General features: G+C 50.3%; 1 protein-coding gene across 2 annotated transcripts in view; it reads right to left on the bottom strand.

The window, feature by feature from the left end:
- Window positions 1–22226, bottom strand: part of TMEM132B (transmembrane protein 132B) — a gene marked incomplete at both ends in the record, with an annotated part of 344057 nt that overhangs the window by 148905 nt on the left and 172926 nt on the right. For both annotated transcript variants that reach the window (XM_080821852.1, XM_080821853.1), the window contains one exon: window positions 10737–10883. In XM_080821852.1, the coding sequence (XP_080677978.1) occupies window positions 10737–10883 (147 nt within the window). The remainder of the gene's footprint in view (window positions 1–10736; window positions 10884–22226) is intronic.

The raw sequence follows: 22226 nt of genomic DNA, 5'->3' as shown, positions 1-22226 counted from the left end.
ATCAAAACAATGACATAAAGAATAAAATGATTACATGGAGCAGCTGAGGTTTCTGACAAGCAAATACCAATTAAAAGGCCGAATAAAGGGTCGTTCCCATTGACACCAACTTTATCAATTTCCCTTGGTTGGTTTCATCCACTGCCCATCAAGAATCTGCTGTCAGGGCTCCGAATTAAAACCACCGCGCAGGCAGACCTCTGTAAAGAAAACCTCCAATTTCCTCTGGCTCCGTTTCTTCCTGTGCAAGCAACTACAAGAGCTAAATCTCACGGTAGAAATAAAATCTGCCCTCAGGAAGAAAGGGCATGTCAGAACCTAAACGACCGTTGGAGTTTCTAAGAGAAACTCTCTCCTCCATTCCTGTTTCGCAAAGGACCCACAGTGCCTGAAGCCGGCAACGTGGTGATCAAGACTGAGCTCCCCACAGCCTTGAACAGAGTAGCTTAAATCGGGGATCTGGAGAAGGCACAGAAATCCTGCCAAAGGGTTGACCTTTGGGAGTGTTTTTCTTTGGCACCACCCCCTTCCCTTCTCTTTCGGAAGCAACTCTGTGCTGAGAAAGGACTCCTAAGCTCAGAATTATTGACATTTATCTGCTGAATGCCTACTGTGTGCCACACACTATTCTAGAATCTTAAAGTCTGGGTTCAAATCCCAGACCCACCAGTCTTAGCTATGCAACTGGGGGCCCTTCATATCTCTGAGCCTCACTTTCTCCATTCTGGAAGTGGGGCTAATAGTGCTACCTTCCTCACAAGGATATTTTTATATTTAAGGGGGTGGTATATAGCATAGGCATTGTATCTAGTAAGATCTTCTTCCAATAAGCCCCCAAAATGCGTCCCACATTAGCACCTTTCCTAGACTACTCAAAGTGTCCCATCCAGGTCCACCCAACACAGAAACTCTATACCCTAAGTCTATCCAACCAGTAACAACTGTGGCATTAAAGACGATTCTGGAAGTCTAACACAACACAGTGTTAATATTATATAAAGAACAGCGTAATAGGTCACCTTGCCAGAAATGTTTCTTTTTAAACCCTTTTAAACTCTTACTCATCCTTTAAGGACCAGCTCCAAAGTCAATGCCTCTGAGATGCCTTCCAGCATCCCTCCCTACAGCACCCGTTTTGTCCTCTTCTTTATTCCACTGCCCTTGGTCTCTTGTCCTATGACTGTGGCCCTTCTGGCTGTCCCAGCATCCATGTCCTGCACCAGAGTTACGAGCATCTTGACAGAGCCCTGCTCTAAAAAGTACTGTAGAAGTCTAGCCAATTGTAAACACTTGCTGAGACAGGCAATAGGCAATAGGGAGCCATGAAGTTTCAAAGAAAAAGGTATTTTGAGATTCGTCTGGCAGCTGGCGGTAGAATGGATTAGTGGGGAGTGGTCACAGGTGGCCACAGGGACACTCTAGGAAGGAGCTGTGTGAGCCTGTACATTGCCAGGGATGACACCTTCAACCAGTGAGGCCCTCCTGGTCAGCGGGAAGACTTAGAGTCATAAAGTAAAACATGTTTTTTCCTCAACTACATCAGAACACCCAATTATATATCTTTCTGTCCCAAACCAGCCATCTTGAGAATTAGGGAAACTTCTGAGTCACCCAAATGTAGTCACCTTGAAACCTAGGAACTTACTCTAGACATGGGGTCACGACTCAAAGTGTTTATTTGAATCAGAGGAGGAGAACAGAAACCACAGACTGGGAGAAGATATTTGCAAAGCACATAACCAATAATGGAGTGGAATTTAAAACAGACAAAGATCTCTTAACACACAACAGTAAGAGAACAAGCAACCCAATTTATCAATGGGCAAAAAGAACCCTGAACACACACCAAAGCAGATATATAAATGGAAACCCAGCCTATGAGAAGATACAGAACATCATATGTTCTTAAGGAACTGAAAACCCAAACAATAGTAAGATACCATTGCACACCTATCAGAATGGCCCACATCCAGGACACGGCAAAGCCAATGTTAATGAGGACGCGGGACAGTGGACTCCTCCTCACAACTACTTAGCAAGCCCGTGTGGCAGCTTCATGCAAAACTCAGCACACCCTTACATATGATCCAACAATCACACTCCTGGTATTTACTCAAACGAGCTGAAGACTTATGTCTGCACGAACACTAGCCCACGGATGCTTATAGCAAAGTTATTCATAATTTGCCCAAACTTGGAAGCAACAAAGCTGTCCTTCAGTAGATGATGAATGAATAAGGGGTGGCAGACCCAGACAATGCAATATTATTTAGTGCTGAAAATAAACGAGTGATCAAGCCATGGAAAGACTCAAAGGAACCTTGAACGCATATTACTTCGTGAGAGAAGCCAGTCTGGGAAGGCTATAGGCTGCATGATTCCAGCCACGTGACGTTCTGGGAAAGGCACGACTGGAGATGGGAAAGAGATCAGCGGTTGCCTAGGGATTCTGGAGGAGAGAGAAAGAGATAAACACGTGTGGCACGGAGGATTTTTAGGGCAGCGGAACTATTGTTTTCGACACTGGAATGGCAGACGCACATCACACATCTTTTCATATTTGTCTAAACCCACAGAATGCACGATACCAAGAGTGAATCCTACCATACGCCACACGCTTTAGTTAAAAAGAATGTATCAGAGGGCATCTTGGTGGCACAGCTGGCGAAGCGTCGGACTCTCGATTTTAGCTCAGGTCACGAACTCAGCGTCGTGAGACCGAGCCTGGCATCCGGCTCCGTGCTTAGCAGGGAGTCTACTTAAGACTCTCTTCCCTCTCCCTCTGTCCCGCCCCCTGCTCACACTCGTAAGTAAGTAAATAAATAAATAAAAGCTTTTTTTAATTTCTATTTATCTGTGTATTTATATTTGGGGAGAAAAAGAATGTTATCAGTGTTAGCTGATCAACTGAAACAAAGGCACCCCAGAAATGCGGGATGTTAGTAACGGGAAAAGCTGTGCTGGGGCAAGATGAGGACCCCCTGCCGTTTCTGCCCAATTCCTCTATAACCTGTAAGTGCTCCGAAAAGTCTTACTACGTGTGAAATGTGTACCTGAAAGCCCTTTGCGTCGTCAGCGCAGGCATCATTATGCCTGGTAAGAGCTGAAGTCCAAACCTCGGCGGCCTAAGAGGACAACGGTGCAGAGATCACTCACACCGCCGGGCTGTGCCGGGTCAGCAGCGGGCTCTGCTCCTCACAGTCACGGACAAGGACTCTCTCCTTAGCCAGACGGGGGGGTGGGCTCCTCTGAGCACTCCCTCTCTGTCCCTGCCACACCTTCAGAGCCTGATGATAGCAAGGATCTTGCTAAGTCGGTTTAGAGAGAATGCCCCCTTCCTGACAACCTGTTCACTCTTTATATTCTAACCAAACTCCTTACCCCACCCCTGCTGTCTGATCACTGTGGCCTGCCCTCAGCAAGAACCTGATCTGGTCAGTCTGGCCAGGACCACCCCTGACCCGGGATGACTCCTCTTAGTCCTGCACCATCGACTGACCCCACCCTACCCCACCCCACTCTGCTCCTCCGCTATAAATTCCCACATGTCTTTACAGGTGACACAAAGTTCTCTCTTCCCTTTCTTAGAACAGTTTCCAAATAAAATCTATCTTTACCACTTGTGCTGGGGGCTAGCTCTGGTCTTCCCGGACATCACTCAGAGGCTAGCCCGATGCGGGGTCTTCAGGTATCCCGCTGTACTTCTCCAGGCGGGAGTCCTTCACCTGCATAACAATGATGACTAAACTTGACCACACAACCCCAAAACATTGCCAAAGTGACAATATAGTGATAAAAAAGGAAACACAACAAAGTAGGGAAAGACGCTTGCAGACAAACACGGGGAAAAACTCAAGTTTCACCAAAAATCAGGTCAATGGAACTTAAGCCTACAAGAACACAGCCATATTCCAACTATCAAATTATCATTTTGAGACAGTGACTGCCCAGTGGTGGCGAAGAAACCAAGAACAGGGCACTCTCAACACAGAGCTGCCAGTGCAAACCGACAGGAAAATGTCACGCGATCATCAAACATTTAAAACTTCATCATGTCTTGTGACCTACCCGTTTACTTCTAGCACACTCTCCATAGAAGTACTCAAAAGACATTTTACATTTTTAAGGAATGTTGAAAAGGGGGAGGAAATGAAACACAGTAAATAAACAGAGAATCTATAATATCAATAGAATATTATACCACTATTAAATATTACACTTAAAACTACAGGTTCATTGCAAGGCTCTGTGAATCTTTAAATTTGGGGGGAAAAGTTGTTTATGTGTATTTATATTTGGGGAGAAAAAGAGTCCACCGCTTTCATTAGTTTTTCAAAGGGGCTGATAATCACGGTTCCAAATAGTTAACAACCTGAGAAGATGTTGCCATATATTTATTCCACATTGTTACAAAAACAGCTTTCAAAGCGAAACAAACTCTAATATTGACAAAAATGACACATTTGTGTACATCCACATATACGCAAACACAATCACACGAATATAGTCATCAAAATATTAACAATGGTTCCCTTCGAATCATACACGGTTTCAGGGATGGTTTTTATCTTCTATATCTTATTCAGTGTATCTTTTACATTTTAATTGAACACCTATTACTTTGGAAGTCCGAAGACCTCCAGCAGGCCTGTGCTGAAACTGACCAGCAGCATAAATGCACGGAGAGTTTCACAGTGGCCAGGGAACGGAGAAGAGGTGGCGTGTTTTTAAAATATTCCTCTCTTCCGTTCCTTCGGTTGGCCTGATTCCTTTTTGCAAGGGGGAGAGGAGCCCTTCATTTCCCGTAGGCGAACCCTGTTGTGACTTCGTAGCCTGAATTAGACCCATCCAAGGCCTGCTAGGTTTCTATACCTAAATCCTGGTTTTGAACTATCTTGGCAGCTGGTGCTGAGAGCTGTCCTGTGGCAAACTGTATTGTAAGCCTAACAATTGTGTTTCTAAACCCACTATTTTTGAATCCTAAAATTGTTAAAAATAAAATACCTTTATCTTCTTACGGCGTTTGAATTCATTACTATTTCTCTCTTTCCTACATCCCACTAATTCCCATCTCTGGCTACACGTTAAGATCACCTCGGAGGGGTGCTTGGGTGGTGCTGTTGGTTGAGAGTCGGAACATTTGTTTCAGCTCAGGTCGTGATCTCAGGGTCGCGAGGTTGAGCCACGCGTCGGGCGCTGTGCTCAGCATGGCGTCTGCTTCAGATTCTCTCTCCCTCTGTCTCTCCTGATGTGCCTCTCACACGCATTCTCTCTATCTCTCTCAAGCAAATAAATAAATCTTGGAGTGCCTGGGTAGCTCGGTCCCTAAGCGTCTGCCTTTGGCTCAGGTCATGATCCCAGGGTCCTGGGATCGAGCCCCACATCAGGCTCTCTGCTCAGCAGGAAGCCTGCTTCTCCCTCTCCCACTCCCCCTGCTTGTGTTCTCTCTCTCACTGTGTCTCTCTGTCAAATAAATAAATAAAATCTTAAATAAATAAGTCTTCAAAAAAAAGAAAACAAAACCTGGAGAGTCTTTCCAATACCGATGCCTGTGACCCACTGAGGTGTGAGGTCTCAGAAACATGTACTTATTAAGGCCCTCCGGGCTATTCTGATAGGCATCCAGGTTGAGAAGTCTTAATTTATCTGTGCAACAAGTAGTCATTAAGCCCCTGTATTCGTTTCCTATAGCGGCTGTAACAAATTACCACGAACTTAATAGCCTACAGCAACAGAGACCTATACTCTCCCATCTCTGGAAGCCAGGGCTCCAAAATCAAGGTGTCAGCAGGGTCGCGCTCCCACCTGAGGCTCTGGGGATATGTCCGTTCATTGCCTTTTGCAGTTTCTGGGGGCCCCAGGCATTGCTTGGCTTCCCCGGCTGGAGCCCACTTTGCTCCGATCTCTGCCTCCATCGCCAGGGCCCTCTCCTCCGTGTTTGTCTTACGAGGACATCTGTCATTAGACTGAGAGCCCACCCGGACCGTCTACGATAATCTCCTCATCTCAAGATTCTTCATTTAATTACCCCTACCTCTTTTTTCCCAAATAAACATTTGCACGTTCTGCGGTGAGGATGTGTGCCCACTCGCCAGATGGCCTGCCGGGCCCGTGGGCAAGCTGTCACCGAGTTTTCAGTTCGATCGGACGAGAACACTGAACGAGGGCGAAGGAAGAAGATGCAGATGGGCACAGCGGGGGGCTCGGATAAGCGTGTGGACTCTAAGGTCCGACAGTCTGAGCGACTTACTGGCCTGGAGAGCTTGGGAAGTCATTTGAACTGGTCAGCTTACACATCTGTTAAGTGGCAATCAAGCCTCACGGGCTCTAACATTGCCAACTCTTAAAAGAAACTTTCCTGAAAGATGTTGTGTGTGTTCTATCTTTACCTGTCATTAAACCTCCTAACGGAGGAACGAAACCGACATAAACCAGTCAAGCGGGAAACACGGCTGTACTTGGAGACACAGGAGGCCGCTGCTACCTCTGGCTCCGTCCTTCTTCTAAAAAACGTAAGTAAGTGAGAATCTCGAAGTGTAGTAAACTGTGTATCCTGAATCCACAAGGACACTCGACACGGTGCCTCTTTAACACCTCTGCTTAATGTTTAACAGCTGAATTTCAGAAAAAGCTATTCATGAGGGCGACCTCTGCTTGCCCAGTGTTTTCTGGATGAGCAGGTGAAGGAAAGCCCCCGAGGGACCGGTTCCAGATTTCCCGACAGGGTGACGCTTCACACTAAACATCTGACTTCGATCTTGATTTCCTCTTGAGCTGGGTTTACAACAACATGGGGTGGGGTGGGGGGGTGCCGATTTCTTTAAAGAAATCTATTCAGGAGCTTTTGCTTTTCTATCCTACAGAGAGGCACGAACTCCTCTTTCCGGGCTGCGCCCCCGAGCTCCTCTCCAATGCTCAGGTGAGAACGAACTCTGTACTGTGGTGGTTTCTGAACACAGAAAAAGTGGTAGCTTACTTCCGCCGAGGTATGGCTCCCCGTGACCAGACAGAAACCATTCAAGGAGCCACCCGATCTCGGGCTCTCTGATCACACGCGGTCTCCATGCAAACCGCCTGCCGGCTACCTTCCATTTCCATCGCTGCCCTGTTATCTGTTCCAAACACTTTCAAATTTGCTTATTTTTCTAATCTCCTCTCTCCTCCTTTGGTAACATGACTCTTTATCTTGTGGTCTTCATCTTTATTACTCACATTTCCTCACAATGAGCCTTCATTAAAATATTTTAAATTAAGATACTGCCTTTCTCACTGAGCACATCATGTCTTCCCATACGACACATTTTTAATTCTTATCACAGAATTTCAGGCAGTTTGTACATTATATTCTATTAAAAACTCTATTCCGCCCAAGGTTGTCACAATTCGGAGATTACAGCTTTCTGGGGGATGTTCTGTTGGGGATATAGTCACATATTCACTTTGTTAGCCAGCAAACACGGTCCGTGAGCTTGTATTTCACACCTCATTTGACATCACAATTCAACAGAAAAGTATAAAGAGAGGCAATTATTTATTTAGATTATGGAATGAATTTTAGAGGGATATTAGATGAGTATAAACTGTCATGCGGAAACATCGATCCCTGTCCTTCGTCCAGCCCCGGGGAGGTCAAACCCCAAGTGAAGGAGGAGGGGGAGGACGCTGGATGGGAGAGCATCTCACGATTATGTAACTCTGTTTCTGTAATGATTTTTCTTCTGCTGCAACTTTTTTCTCTCTCCTAAAGAGAATGCGAAATTGACTCTCGCAGAACCGAAAGTGATCACCACAGCCTACGTCTTTTTCTTCCGTGTAAAACGTCACCACATGATCAGTCAGATATTTCAAGAAGTCAATTTCCTATACAGAGACCATGGATCCCACCCCCAAACAGACCCTTCCGACTCAGGACAGCTTGAGGTGTGTGCAACTGTTCTACTGGACGATGGTGGGAAAACGATTAATGTGTTCGGTAGAAACCACACTTGGATTTTTGAATCAAGACCTTGTCGCGGGCTCAGGATCCGCGGGTGCATCCTTTCCGGTGATGCTGGACAGCGGCTGCTGCTCCCCATCAGCCCCGCGATCACAAGGGTCCCAGACACCCCCTGCACCCTCACGGCCAAGCTGTCTGTCACTGTCAGTGCAGGAGTCAGGAAATGACACAAGAGAGTCAACACTTCCTTTTAAAACAGGATTTGTGGTGGGTGATTTTGTCCAGCGGGAGGCTCATGTCGGTGCCCTGAGCATGGGGAAGGTGGGCCAGGCCAAGCTGTGGTTGCCAAGAGGTTGGTTGTGCTAAATGCATTTTCATCTTCCAATATCTTCAACTTACAATGGGTGTCATCAGGAGCTCACCCCACTATGAGTCAAGGAAGATCTACACCCAAGATGTATACCCAAATGTTGATTTTGGAGGGTGTACGTCCAGGCCTCACGTTCGGGCCCCCCTAGCGTATCAGGACCGTGGTAACCGCAAGGCCCCTTGTGTCTGCCCTCCCCTCTCCCCAGCAGCCATCCCCGAGAACTTCTCTCATCCTCTAACCCTGTGTCATTCAGGTGGGCTGGCCGAAGTGACTGGTTCTGGTGGGCCCATGATCCAAGCTGGACCAAACAGGGCCAGGGGACCTGACAGGGAAGAGCGGCGTCCTCCCTAAAGTGACCCACCAGCAGGATGGACACTGGGAGCTGCTGGTGGCCGACGTGCCACCAGGAGGGAAGATCCTGCTGGAGATGCCACCAACCAGAGGAAAGACGGGGGACAGGTCACTAAGGATGCTGCTGGACAGCTGGATCCAGACGTCCCTGGTGGCAGCCCCCCTGTGCATCTCCATCAGCGCGAGGAACCCAAGACCCCTTTTCTCTTGGGCTTCATCGGTGTGGCACCCAACGGCAGCCACCAGGCAAAGCCCACCTGACCAACATCCCCAGGAACCCAGAGGGGGTCTGGGCCTCAGCACAAAACAGAGAGGAAGCCACAGCCCTTGTCAGGCACCATGTCTGAAGAGTGTGGCCAGGTGCTGGCGGACCATCCTTCTCCCACCCCTCTTCTTTTATAACAAAGACCACCGCCGGCAACAACTCCCCAAAACAGTTCCGGGTGTTTGCTTTCCTGAGACTGCTTCTGGGGCCAAGGCAGGAGCCCACTGCTTCCCCGAGATCTGAAGAAACGAAATGAAAAAGAGACACAGAGAAATGCCTCCCTGCCCGTGTTAGGGAACAACGGGGTGAGCTGGTGAAGCCTGGGACTGCTGCGGCCATAAGCAAACGGGAGGAAGGATGACAGCCAGGGAGCCAGGCACAACCAAGAGGAGGGCAGGACACACCTGGGTGAATCAGTCTGTGCGGCCACATTAACTGGCCGCCAACCACCTGCCCCTAAACCTCTTGCCAGGTGAGGTGATAAAACCACGCTGTGGCAGCCACGACCCAGGGGTAACCTAGTACTTGCGGATGAAAGCACTTGAGCCAACAGAAGAATCCAGGCTCTCCCCATATACTGACAATCCAGGGTGGGGGAAAGCTCAGAGGGCAGATGGGTTTCGAGGGAACCCCTGGGCCACGCGGGGTTGCAGAGGAAAAGCCCTGTTGAGGGCTGGAGAGCAGGAAAGTCAGAATGTTGAGTTTGGAGTGGTCAGTATTTCTAACCGGACCCTCATGCCCTCCCCTTTGAGAGAGCTCTTGGAAGCAGGCAGGACATGGCCCGAGCTGAAGTTGGCCAGGGTCACCTCGGCAGGGCGTGCTCCGCGCAGGACTCCTCTGAAGGAGGCAAGCCCCACCCAACCTCCCCAAGCCCCAGGAGCCCAGCCACCTGCCAACACCCTGGTGCGCCCACAGAGCATCCCCTCGGGGCCTAACACTGCGGAGTTTAAATACTAGAGGGGAAAGAAAAGAGAACAGGGTATGACAATGCCAGACATCTACACGGGCTCCCTGGCCAAGCTGAGGCCTCGGGGTCTCGTCCTGGCTGAAGTGGGATCCATTGCGGTTTTAAGACGGGGACCAGGATGACACATCTAGTGGCTCTCTGGCCTGACCCCTTGAGAGAAAAGGCTGCTACCACAGTGGGGACAGCTCCCTCTGCCTTTTGGGGGTCCTGATGCATGATAACTAGCAATGACCGCCCTCCACCTCCCAGGTGAGCGCAGCCCCATGAAACCCAAGGCGACCGTCTGAGCCGGGGAGGACAAGTGTGTGCCGGCAACACCAAGCTCACCCGCCTTCCCCTTCTGACTCCATACGCCGATTCCCAGGCGTAATATCTGCCAGACGACTGCATTTACGCACTGAGACACAATCACTCAGTCGCTCTAGCCGCCTCTGCTTGCTCATAAAAACGTACATTTCCCCCTCGCCTCTTAGATCATGTCTACGGTCCTCATTTCATTCTTCAGTCTTCAGCGCAAACAATAACAATAATAATAATAAATTCCTAAAATGCGGTTCTCAAACCCTGCGCATATGTGAGTTCAGGTCATTTGGTGAGACTGCTCCCCTAATTGGGCCATTGGTGTATAAAAGAGCGTGAAGACTGAAAGCCTCCTTTAGCGACGCGGCCCCGTAATGGAGCCGTTCGGAAGCCGCACGGCAGAGCAGCGCTGATGAGTCGCCCGTCAACGGCAGAGGCGTCACCCCAGTTGTGCACATCGTTTTGCTCTCAGCTCTTGCAGCCTGCCCTCCCCCTGCCCCCCAGCCCCACCGCCGCTGCAGCCTCGCCCGGGGACGACGGCGCTCACCTGTTCTGCGTGTCCGGGTGGTGGCCCACGCAGGTGAGGGCAGCTGTCGTCTGCTCGCTGCTGCTGTCTATCTCCTCCTGGACGGCCCACTGCTGGTCGCTGCTGACTCGCACGGCCGATATCTTCACCCCGGCTGCGGCCTTAATTCTGTGGGGTGGGAAGAAGATGTATGCATGCATGAGACCACAGCAGTTCAAGACAGGTGTAAGATACACAGAGTCAGAGCAGATCTTCCCTTTCCTCTGGGAGACGCAGGAAAGAGAGGCGGTTAGTGGCTTCCTTTGAAAACTAAGTGTCCTGTTATTTTTACAAGCGCCTTGAAGCAGGAGCCCCAGCATCTTGCCAAGCACGTTAGTTTTCTGTTTCATCAACATGCCGGGAGCCAGATCGCTGTCTGCTTCGGGGCCCCCGAGGGATGGAGGTGAGGCAGGTGTGTCTGGGCAGGCGTGGATGGGATCTGCTCGGCCTGCTGTCCACGAGGGGGAAGGAGCACACACAGCTGGGGGCTGGGGAAGCCCAGGGAACCGAGGAGGAAGGGGCGGCCCTGAGCACACAGGGAGAAGGGAAGGATGGGGGACGCTGTCATCAGGAGAAAAAGACACTCATTCTCCAGGCAGGATAGGGTAGCCAGGGAAGTGCCTGGTATGGTGTGGGCAGAACTCAGTTCCCCAAGGAAGAACCCAAGGACCCAGGTGCTCCAGCACCGAGAAAAGGCCAGCTCACAGCCTGGCTGTTTCCGTGTTCCCTGCTCCTCAAATGACCCCCAGCTGTGACTAACCAGAGTGTGTGTCTTCCTCTCTAACAGCAGGATTCCCAGGCATCTTCCAAGTTCTTGGATAGCAGCCTCGGGATTGGTTTGTGATGAGCTGGGGACGCATCTAGGGAATAATCAGGAGGAAGACAGAGCCACGGAATGTCCCCTGCTTGTCGTGCCTTAACCATGTAGAAGTAAGAGCAAAAGGACGTGCTTAGCCTTCTGAGTCCAGGAACAAACACTATGCAGGGTCAGCGGGGGCTTGGCCGGGAGGGGGCATGACATCCCTCTGCTTCCCAGAGACCTGTGGATCCACAAGCAATGCCCAGGGAGGCCCTGGGCACCCTTTCCACAGATACATCAAAAGGAACATGACTGAGGTGCCTAGGTGGCTCAGGTGGTTAAGCGTCTGCCTTCAGCTCAGGTCATTATCTCGGGGTCCTGGGATTGAGCCCTCAACCCCATGTGGGACTCCCTGCTCAGCAGGGAGCCTCCTTCTCCCTCTCACTCGGTCTCCACCCTCCGCTTGTGCTCTATCAATTTTTTTTCTTGTTTGCTCAGTCTCTCTCAAATAAATGTAAAATTAAAAAAAAAAAAGAGTACGATTCAGCCACACAAAGGAATGAAGCCTTGACACCCACTACAATGCTACAAGGTACATCAACCTGGACAACATCGGTCAACGCCGAAGAAGCCAGACACCATGGGCCGTGTACTGTGTGATTCCATTTATGTAAAAGGTCCAGAAGAGGCGAATCTGTAGAGACGGAGAGCAGACTGGGGGCTGCCAGGGGCTGGGGGCGCTGGGGAGAAGGGGCAGTGACCGCCACACTAACCAGCACAGGCTTGCTCGGGACTAGAATGTGCTAAATGCCGCTGAACCGTTCTCTTGGAAATGGCCAATTGTATGTTGCCTGAATTTTGCCTCAATTGGAAAAAAAAAAAAAAAAGAAAAGAAAAGGAGGTAGAAACAGGCAAATAGCCCCTCCTAGGAGAGGTTGAAACTTAAAAAAAAAAAACAAAAACAAAAATAAAAAAGCAACTATCAACGCACACACACAAGTCCCCAAGACCCGAAGAAGGGAGCTTATGAAAGCAGAATTCCCAGGAGCAGCAGGGACCATTGTGGACTCGAGGGCGGTCCTAACACCGCGGGCTTTGCCACCTCGCAGGAGGAGCTCGGGGATGGAACTGGGGGCTTCAGATCCCTGCAGACCTAGTTACACAGAGAAGAAATGCTTCTGCTTCCTTTGTCTGCCTTGTGCAGATCCTCACACAGATACCAGCATGCTCAGCCGCTAGCCCGCACACCAGGCCCCCCGAGACGTCCCTGGAGACCCGGCAGCACCCCCGGGAGAGGCGGATGCCACGCCCTGCTCTGACCGGTCTCTGCTCCTGCCCGACACTGCGGACTAAGGGTGCTACCTCCTCCAAGCGTTCCTTCTCGCCCATAGCTGTTCCCAGGATTGACTTAGGCGAACCGTGAGTAGAGGCGTCCTGTTCTGACCCCACTGTCGGCCATTCCGTCTTGCCGGCAAAGGGGCAACTGGGAAGAATGTTCCAGAACTCGAATCTCCTGTCTGGTGGCCCCTGCTGTTGTAACGGTTAGCCTGTCCTCTCTCACACACACGACTGCTCAGGGAGCTCCTCCGTCAGACAGCCCCGTGGGCCGCATTATTACTATTGTCCTCAAAGTCCGGATGAACGCATTTCGACCCCTCCGCCCCTCCCCATGGAGTGCCAGCTGGGGGTCACAGAGGTTCCAGCACAACACGTCCACTGAGGATTCCCACCCTTGGGGTTTTTTGTTTCCTCTCTTTCTTTTTTTTTTTTTTAAAGATTTTATTTATTTATTTGACAGACAGAAGTCACAAGTAGGCAGAGACGCAGGCAGAGAGAGTGGGGGAGGCAGGCTCCCCGCCGAGCAGAGAGCCCAATGTGGGGCTCGATCCCAAGACCCTGGGATCATGACCTGAGCCGAAGGCAGAGGCTTTAACCCACCGAACCACCCAGGTGCCCCTATTTTCTCTCTTTCTGATGCAAAAACAAAGCACAGGTCCCCTTGTTGTCAGAGACGACATCTTCAGGGACGCGGCCTCTCTGAACAGATTCACGCGACTGGATGCCAGGGCCTCCCCACTGCCCTTCCTTTGCGGTCGTTTTTGTTTTATGAGTCAGCGGCCAGTGCAATGGGCGAACTTTCCCTAGCAGTGCTGAGAAAGCAGGCTTCCCACCAGGGCCACCACAGTACCAACAGCAGGGACAGGGCCCAAGCAGGTCTGGAGGCCAGCCACAGTGCTCACCTCAGTCGCTGTCCCTGCTGGTCCTAAAGAGATCCAGGGGATCCCAGGGGAGGCTGGGAGGCAGACTTGGGACGGTGACCTGTAACCAACAGAGGTCACCCAGCTGGGTCACACCAGTAACCAGGGTTGTGCCTGAGGACAGAGGCAGACAGAGGACCATGGTGGCCTCCCCAGGTTTCCCTCGGGTGGGATTATTGGCCCCGGCACACTGCAGGTGCTTTTCTACCTGCTGTGATGCTCTCAAGAGGGTGTCTGACTCCCTCACCTCTTGCTGCTTACCTGGAGCCGAGCCCGTTGGCTGCCCTCTCCAGGGGCAGCCAGCCACCTACTGGGTTAGCCCCCCAGGTTTAGCCACCGGGGGTGGGAGGCATCTCTATGTCCTCCCCTGCAGGGTCACCGGCTCTCAATTTCTACTCCATCGCCCACACCCGGGCGCTGTGCTCAGCATCAGGGCTCCAGACCCAGTTAGTTTCTTCTCTGTCCCCACCCTCCTCCCAGGCCACCGAGGAGGACTGTGACCTCCTGCCTGACCCAGGGCATGCCAGGAATGCTTCTGCCCTAACGCTCCTGGTTCTGGCGCTCCTGGTCTCCTTTGGTTCTGGTAGCTCCCCCGAGCTCCACAAAGTCAGGCCCGAGAGGCTCACCGGGCCGCACCGGAGACTGGGAGCACAAGGCGAGCCAGAAACTTCCACATGGCTAATTTCAAGGCAAAGAGCAAGTCTCAAGAAAGCGGATACCTACCTCGCCCCCTGCCAGGCTTCCTAGGGCCCATCCCTCCCCCAGAAAGTGGACTTTCGAGCCACTAAATACCTACCAAAACCACCATAAAAACAGGCCAGCTTTTATGCCCAAAGGGCAGGAAACATAAGCTCAACAGTCAGACACGAACTATCTCCGTTGGGGCCGGGAGCCACACAGGACAGATGCACAGCATCGTGGGGCCTGTCTTAGCATTTATTCTCAATTATGATTATTAATTATCCCTATCATTACTGTCAGTAGCAATGCACTCTCGCCAGCCTCAAGCATAAAAAGCAGACACTTGCCCATCGGAGGGGCTGAAACGAGAACACAGCAAGCACTGACCCCTGTTGACTCATGCGCATTGTTGGGGTGCGTGGACGTGGCCCCATTTCTTTGGAATGCTCTCTGGCTGTGTTTCCTAAGCTAAATTTCTGTAGATCAATTGCCCCGCGCTTCCACTACTGGGCATATGCCCAAGAGAAATGCATGCGTGTGTTCTCCAGAAGAGCAGGGGGAGTTCGCGGCAGCCCCTCCTACGCAGGCCTAATGCAAACAGCCTGAACTTCTCACTGACAATAGAACAGATACTGTGGAATATGGAGCCGCAGGAACAAGAATGAGCACCTCCCGCCACCCAAAGCCACATGATGAACCCCCAGAGATGCTGTCGGGCGAGAGAGGGCACACCGCAAAATCCCATTTACAGAAAGTCAGAACATGCAGACAGATCTCTGAGGTTGGGCTCAGCATCGCAGTTACTCTCTGGGAAAGTAACCGGACAGGTCCCTGGCCGGGCTTTTGGGGCCCCTGCTGTGTTCGGTTTCTCCTTCTGGATGTGACTGCATGGTGAGTTTTGAGAACTGATCAGGGTGTGCTCACTCACACGCACCTTTCTGGACATGGGTTCTAGTGCCGTATGAAGTTCACGGCAAAGCAAGCAGACCTCATGTCTGTAACAGGGACACCGAATTGCAGCCAGGGGAAAACCTACTACAGGATGTGACCTCCCCCCGGTCAAGCTCAGCAGGAGGCCTAAGGACGAGTCAGACTACCACCACCCTGGACACACAGAGGGGTTTCTCCCCCACAATTTCCCCCACCCGGTGATGCCCGGGTGCCCAGTGCCCCACCCTTGTTCTGAGGTGCACGGAGTAACCTGAAACTTTGACCTCGTCTGTGATGGGGAAGGGTCTTAGAATCCAGATGAGCACCCCTGCTGTTTGGACCGGGGACCGGTGACATTCCAACTGCTATGGGTAAGGGATGAGGAAGACATCTAGACTCCAGGCCATTCTCTACCCAGCATGGACTAGAGACAGGCCAGAGACCCACAGCTTCTCCATCTCATTCTCCCTATATTTCTCCAGCCCACCTTATCTACCATCTAGCAGGACATAAGAAAACTTGTCTGCTGAGTGCATCTGAGTCTTTCTGTCTTATACTTAGGCCACCCACTTTAGAATTAAATACTCAACTCTAGGCAGGATTTTTGGCCATCTGGTTGCCTACACAGTGGGCGTGCAGTAGAAGATTAATCCTCTGCACTGACAGACTCTCCTCTTGGGGTCAGTGTGGCTGCAGCAGCTCCAGATCTCGCATCCTCAACCAAAAAGGAAAAGCAAGATTCTCTCCCTCAGAACAAAATCCTGGAGCTAGGTTTTCGTTGGCTGAATCAGACTGAGGATTCCATCCTGGACCAAGAACTAGGTGGCCTAGGGGGCGGAAGACCAATGCGCACTGGTTTAGCCAGTTAACGACCATCCCTGCACTAAGAACAGAGTTAAGCCCATCTGAATCACGCGGCAGCAACCACAAGTGGCGGCTCCGGAATTTCAAGTCACGAGAGAAGAAACCAATGCTGGGTATCAGAAACACTAGCCTAAAGGCAAATTACTCAGGTTCTACCCCTCTCCTGAATACAAGTTATAAACCTGTTCCTGCATTCCAGTTCTTAGCCCAAATCCTTCCCGATTTTAGATTATACTCGTTAGAATAATTTAAACCCAGAAAAATCCGTGCCTTGAATATTCATTAAATGTGTTTTAGAGAAATATTTTTAGGCTTGGTGATATTCTTAATATGTGTTATGTATAAAAACAACAATATCTAAAACTATAGGAAAACTATTAATGGTCTCATCGCCATGATGAGCTGCGGGGATCTGGGGGCCAAGCCAGTAAAAGGCACGACCACAAGGTGGCAGGAGCACACAACGAGCTTTATGGGGCAACCCTTGGCCGGGTTTGCAGGCTATGGAGTCCCTCATTGGGTAAGAAGGACATGGCACCAGCCCCACCCCAAAGGGGAGGAGGACAAGTGAGCTGCGGAAACGGGAAGATCTGAGGGGGTTTTTTGTGTCTACCTGATGTCACTAAGCAACACATGGCAAGTCTGTAGATCACAGCAGACTCGGGGTCTTCTCACCAGCGTTTATGGCTAACAGACGTTGGGTATGCAGGGTTTTTGCAGGGTATGCAAAGCAGGCAGGCTCCAAATGGCTAAAAATATGCTTATTTGGGATATATTTATAACAATCAGATGTATAAAGATTTGAGTTTGGCACTGGCAGGATTTTGAGCGAACAAGTCCCAGTCTACTGTGAAGAAATAAACAATAGAGGGGCCAATGTACAGGGACCATCTCTGGCTCGCTTACGTAACAACTACTTTCGATATTTACAAAAAAACTTACATTTATATTTCCATAGGGTCTTCATTATACAAATATTTATCTGAATTCTTGTAGCTATGGGAGTCCATTGAGAAGACTACAGTGGCAGAATGAGAAACTACTTGTTGATGAGCTGACTCTTCAGATCATCTGTCCCCACTCACAGGTGGCCCTTGGGTGACAGCGCACCTGTGCCCACCCACCACTCCATCATCCCTGCCCCTGGGCTTGGTGGAGTGGTGCTGGCTGTCGGCCATAAGCACAATGCAAATGCAATGCAAATCTACCGCGAAGTGACATTGCAGATCTTGGGGTCCTGGAGGACTGCCAACTGCCAGCAAAGCTACGGAGAAAGAGAATCCAGGAGGGGGTCCCCCACGGTCGCTCAACAGATCTGTATGGACCGTTAACAAGTGAACAGGAGACAATCAACTTCTCTTCAAAATCTCTTCAAAAGAGAGCAGTTATGATGGCAAAGCGCTGTGAAGCTCTTGAGGACACTGGGGAAGCCCTCGAATGTCTCTGCTAAGTCGATCCTCTTCGTGCCCCTACTGACAATGTCAGGTGTGAAACGAAAAACGTGGTCTTGCACAGTTATAGAAAATTGGAGGAAAATGTTGACAGGCCATTATGCGTGCTTTGTCCTGAGTGGCACAGAGTGGGAATTGTTGAACCTAAATTTTGTTTAAGATAAGATAAAATAAACCCGTCATAATTTTTATCTCATTTCTCACAGAAGAAAAAAAAAAAAAAGTCCCAATCGAGGTTCCTTTGGCTTGCTATTGTCTATGAGACTTCATACTCCTGTTTTGGTAGATTCCTTCCAATTGCCCGGACAGCCTCAGATTAAAGTCCTAACACTCCTGGAGCTTGGGATGGCAATGCTCTTTCAAAAGGCGTGTTGGATACGCATAAAAATACGTGAACATTCTGTATTGGTGGGGAACATTCTTCCTTCTGGTTCCTAGAACAGGGAGTGCCTTCCAACCCCTGCAGGAACCGCTCCCTAAGCTCCTTCAGGTATGGGCAAACGTCACCTTCTCGGTGAGCCTTTCGTAGTTATCAGAAACAGAACGCTAAGTCACGAACACCTCACTTCCCGTGCACATTAGCCGTCTCCCCCACTGGAGGAAACCACGGGAGAGCGCGTGTTTGTAGGAGTCTTACTCCCTCCTTTATCCATGGTTCTGAGAACCAGGCCCAGCGGATGGGGGGCACTTAATAAATACTGGTCGAACAGAGGGTTTCTATCTAAGGTGTCATCTGTCCCTGGAGACCCCACAAATATCAGACTTTGAAACCTGAAGAGGCCCATTGAAAGAAAAAAAGAAAGCCACCAAGGGCAGGGGAGGGGTACAGGCATGGGAAGCCATTGGACCAGAGGTTGTTGAACTCTCGAGCACAGCAGAATCACCTGCTGCTACTTACAAATATCTAGACCCAAACTGCAGAGACTGTAATTCACTAGGTCTGGGGCAGGACCCAGCAGCGCTGTTTTTAAACGAGCTGCTGCGAGGACACGTGTGGTCCTCAGAACACTCTGGGTAACAGCGCTTGGGACATGTTCCAGACGATCACATGCTGTCAAGGAGAGGAATGCCAGGGAACATCTGGTGTTTGACACTCTCTCTTGAGACAAGCCCAGCCCTGGGCACTGGAGCACTTTCAGGGTGTGATTCGGGAAAACTATGAAGATACTTTCAATTTGGATCCTCCCAGCAAACCACTTTCAGTGTGATCAGTCAACCAGAGAGAGAGAAGGATGTACGCATCTCCCACCAGGCACCTGGGGGCTGGCAAAGTCAGGCTCTGCTGAGAGCTCATTCAGATCATGATTTAAACTCGAAAAGATTGTGGGGTAGGGAAAAGAATCTGGGAGGGAGCCCCCCCACCCTGGACCGGCCAAGATGATGCCGGGGCAGGTGGGGGGTTCCCTCCTCTCCAAGTGGCTGAAAACCAGGATGCTGAGAATAGATATTTTCAGTCTCTGAGGCTGAAAGAGAACAGGAATCATCTTGAAGGACAAACAGACCACCCGTGCTGGAAAAGCCCATAGTCCCTCTGAGCAGGGTGCTGGAGGACACCGGAATTCAGCTCTGAGCATGGGAACATGCTAAGAAGGATCTCGATGCACGGGAGAACTTTCCCCAAGCAATGCCTGCTGCCTCCTTGGGGCGATCTCCCCTCTCTTGTCTCCCTGTTTGATTCTAGATTTTATCTAGGAAAGTCAGATGCTAAGCAAACTCTACATATAGCTTTGGACAAATCAGAAATTTAACATTTTCACAAGCAGAAGAATGGTTTTAATTATTGCGATGTTCCTATCACAAGTGGGGCCTTGATCCTGTCACTTTGTTTGTTTGTTTATTTGTCCAGCCCCTGGGAGACAGCTAGATATCAGTAAAGTCGATTTGCAAAGCAGTGGGGTCTCTCGCAGCAAGGAAGAATGATAAATAAGAACGAGCTTGCAGCGATTTCTACTACAATTCTAGAAATTTATTCTCCGCTCTGGCCAAGGGAGCTCTGAGTGTGGAAATGCCAGTGGGTTCCCCTCTGCAGGAAGTTCCACTCGGCCCGTGAAGCTCTCCTGTGCCTTCTTGAGACTGTAATTATGTTGTCTGCCCAACCTAATGATGGCTTCTACAGTACAATCATTCCTTCCCTGATTCCAGCTTTAGAGACACTTGGACGATCTCAAATCACAGTGCCTTCCACAGGTAATCCAACAGAACAAGATTGCCCCCCTATGTTCCTGCGGGGTCTCCCCCGCTCCGTGTTTCTGTATGAGTCTCCTGGGGCTGCTGTACCAAATGACCACGAACTGGGGCGGGGCGAGGGGGGCAGTGGGTGCTTAAAACAACAGAAATGTGCACTCTCTCGGTTCTGGGGGCCGGGAGTCTGCCATCAGGGTGCTGGTAGAGGGGGTTCCTTCTCAGGGAGTCTGGTCCATGGCTCTTCCCCAGGTTCTCAGGGTCGCCGGCAATCCCTACCTCTTAGACATCTCTCTCCAATCTCAGGATCTGTCTTCACACGGCCCCCTCCCCATGTCTCTGCGTCTCTCCTCTCCTTACAAGGACATCGGTCACTGGACTGAGGATCCGCACTAATCCCAACTAATTGCATCAGCGATGATCCCATTTCTAAATGAGGTCCCATTCTAAGGTTTGGGCGGGCAGGAATTTGGGGAACCCGACACATTCTCCACAGGCACAGAGGCCAAAATAAAGAAGGTGAGGTGACGGGACAGCAAAGGTTTCTCCTCTCTGAAGCACCAGGTGCCTGGAGGGAGAGCCCAGAGCGCCTCTTGACTTGACCGCTTACTCAGTGCTGGTCCATACTGGGCAAAGCGGATAGACTCCAGGGTGGCCGCTCTGATCCCCGACTCCTGGGGATCACAGCTTTGTCCCTTCCCTGTGAGTGCGAGTAGGACCTGTGACTTGCTTCTGACCAAGAGAAGATGGGAAAGCGATGAAATGCCACACACGCACCGTGAGCACACTTGGCAGGGGCAGGGAGATGGAGGGCCCTATGAATGGCTTCTCATGGTTCAATTAGCAAGACAAGGTTGTCTCATGGGAAGCTAGGATTAGTAAATGTGGAGTCATTAGGAACCAGAAATGCTTCTGAAATGATAGGGATTTGGAAAGTGGATACAGTCTCAAGGGTTGGGTTCAAAATGCAACTGTGGGGTACTGTGTCTAATTTAAGTTCTGTTCACTGAGTACCAACTACACGTCAGGTGTTAATGAGCTGTTCTGTGCAGGACAAATGGACAGTCTTAGGAGACAGAATAATGAAGTTACCACCAACTTGGAAGCTACATTTCTGGCTGAAAACCCAGACTCCATCTGCATGATCTTGGGAAAGTCACTGAGCTCCTCAGTCTCCTCATCTGGAAAAGGGGACTATTAATAATGCCTCCCAGCGAGGTTTGAACAGAGACAATATGTAGGAAACACTTAGAGCAGAGCTCGGCATATAATAAGAACCACACAGCACTGGTTATGCAGGCGGTGGTGACAGGAGCGCCCAGGTGGGTCCCCTTCCTAAAGCAGCAGCCTGCCCAAATGCTGACATTCCAAAGAATCATCCCTCGTTGCTAAAATGCTTCAGGGACAGACTAGAAGCACAGGAAAGCTGTTGGGAGGGCCATCCAACAAGCTCCCAGCCCTGGTCACGTCACCCACAGAAGACCAGGTGGAACTGTGGGGTCAGCCCAGCACCCAGCCCCGTCCCTTCATAAAGCAGCTGGATTTCCCACTGGGAGCAGTGCAGGCTTAGACCAGGGAGTCCCACTTGACCTGACTCCACCCTCTGCTTCAGGAATCTGTGTGTGAGTGGCCACAGCATCCCGTCCTCCTGAACAGTGATTGGTCCAAGGAGAAACCACATGACCCAACCACACCAATCAGAAATATAAATATCCAGTCCCCTGGCCGGTGGACCGCCTCACAAAGAGAACTGGACCTGGGATTTGCTGGGGAGAGTTGAGCCTAGCTCTCTGTTCACTAAGGAGGAAGCGCTGCAAAACTCCACCACCTGCCTGAGTTTGAATCCACAGGTGGGAAAGAGATGGCTTCCCAGCCACTTGGTCTGAGCATCTGGATTCATCCAGACCTGAGGCTGTCTTGGCACTTTTCAGTTACAAGAGCTAGGAAATCGCCTTTAAGCTTCTCTGAGTCGGGTTTCTTCTATTTGCAGTTGAGAGCGCACCAACAGAAAGTCAGGCTCTGACATTTCCGCTGCTCGGAGGCCCAAATGAAATCCCAAAGTTCACAAAAGATACACATGTAAAGTTAGCATGTAATCCGAGGACAAGAGAACAGATGGTGGAGGGATGTTCCGTATTTCAGCCATCCATGCGAGTACCGAGAGCAAATATTAAACAAAATGAATCCATGGAAACAATCCAAGCTCCTCTCTCTTTGTCATACCCATCACTTTAGTAATAAATGTTAATAAACAAAGCTAAGGTATATAAAAAAAACCTCAAATAACCTGACCTTTTCTGGAATTAAA

Source organism: Martes martes (assembly GCF_963455335.1).
Source record: "Martes martes genome assembly, chromosome: 13".
Lineage (NCBI taxonomy): Eukaryota > Metazoa > Chordata > Mammalia > Carnivora > Mustelidae > Martes > Martes martes.
The sequence above is the reverse complement of the archived record's forward strand: the minus strand, read 5'-3'. Positions and strand labels throughout refer to the sequence as shown.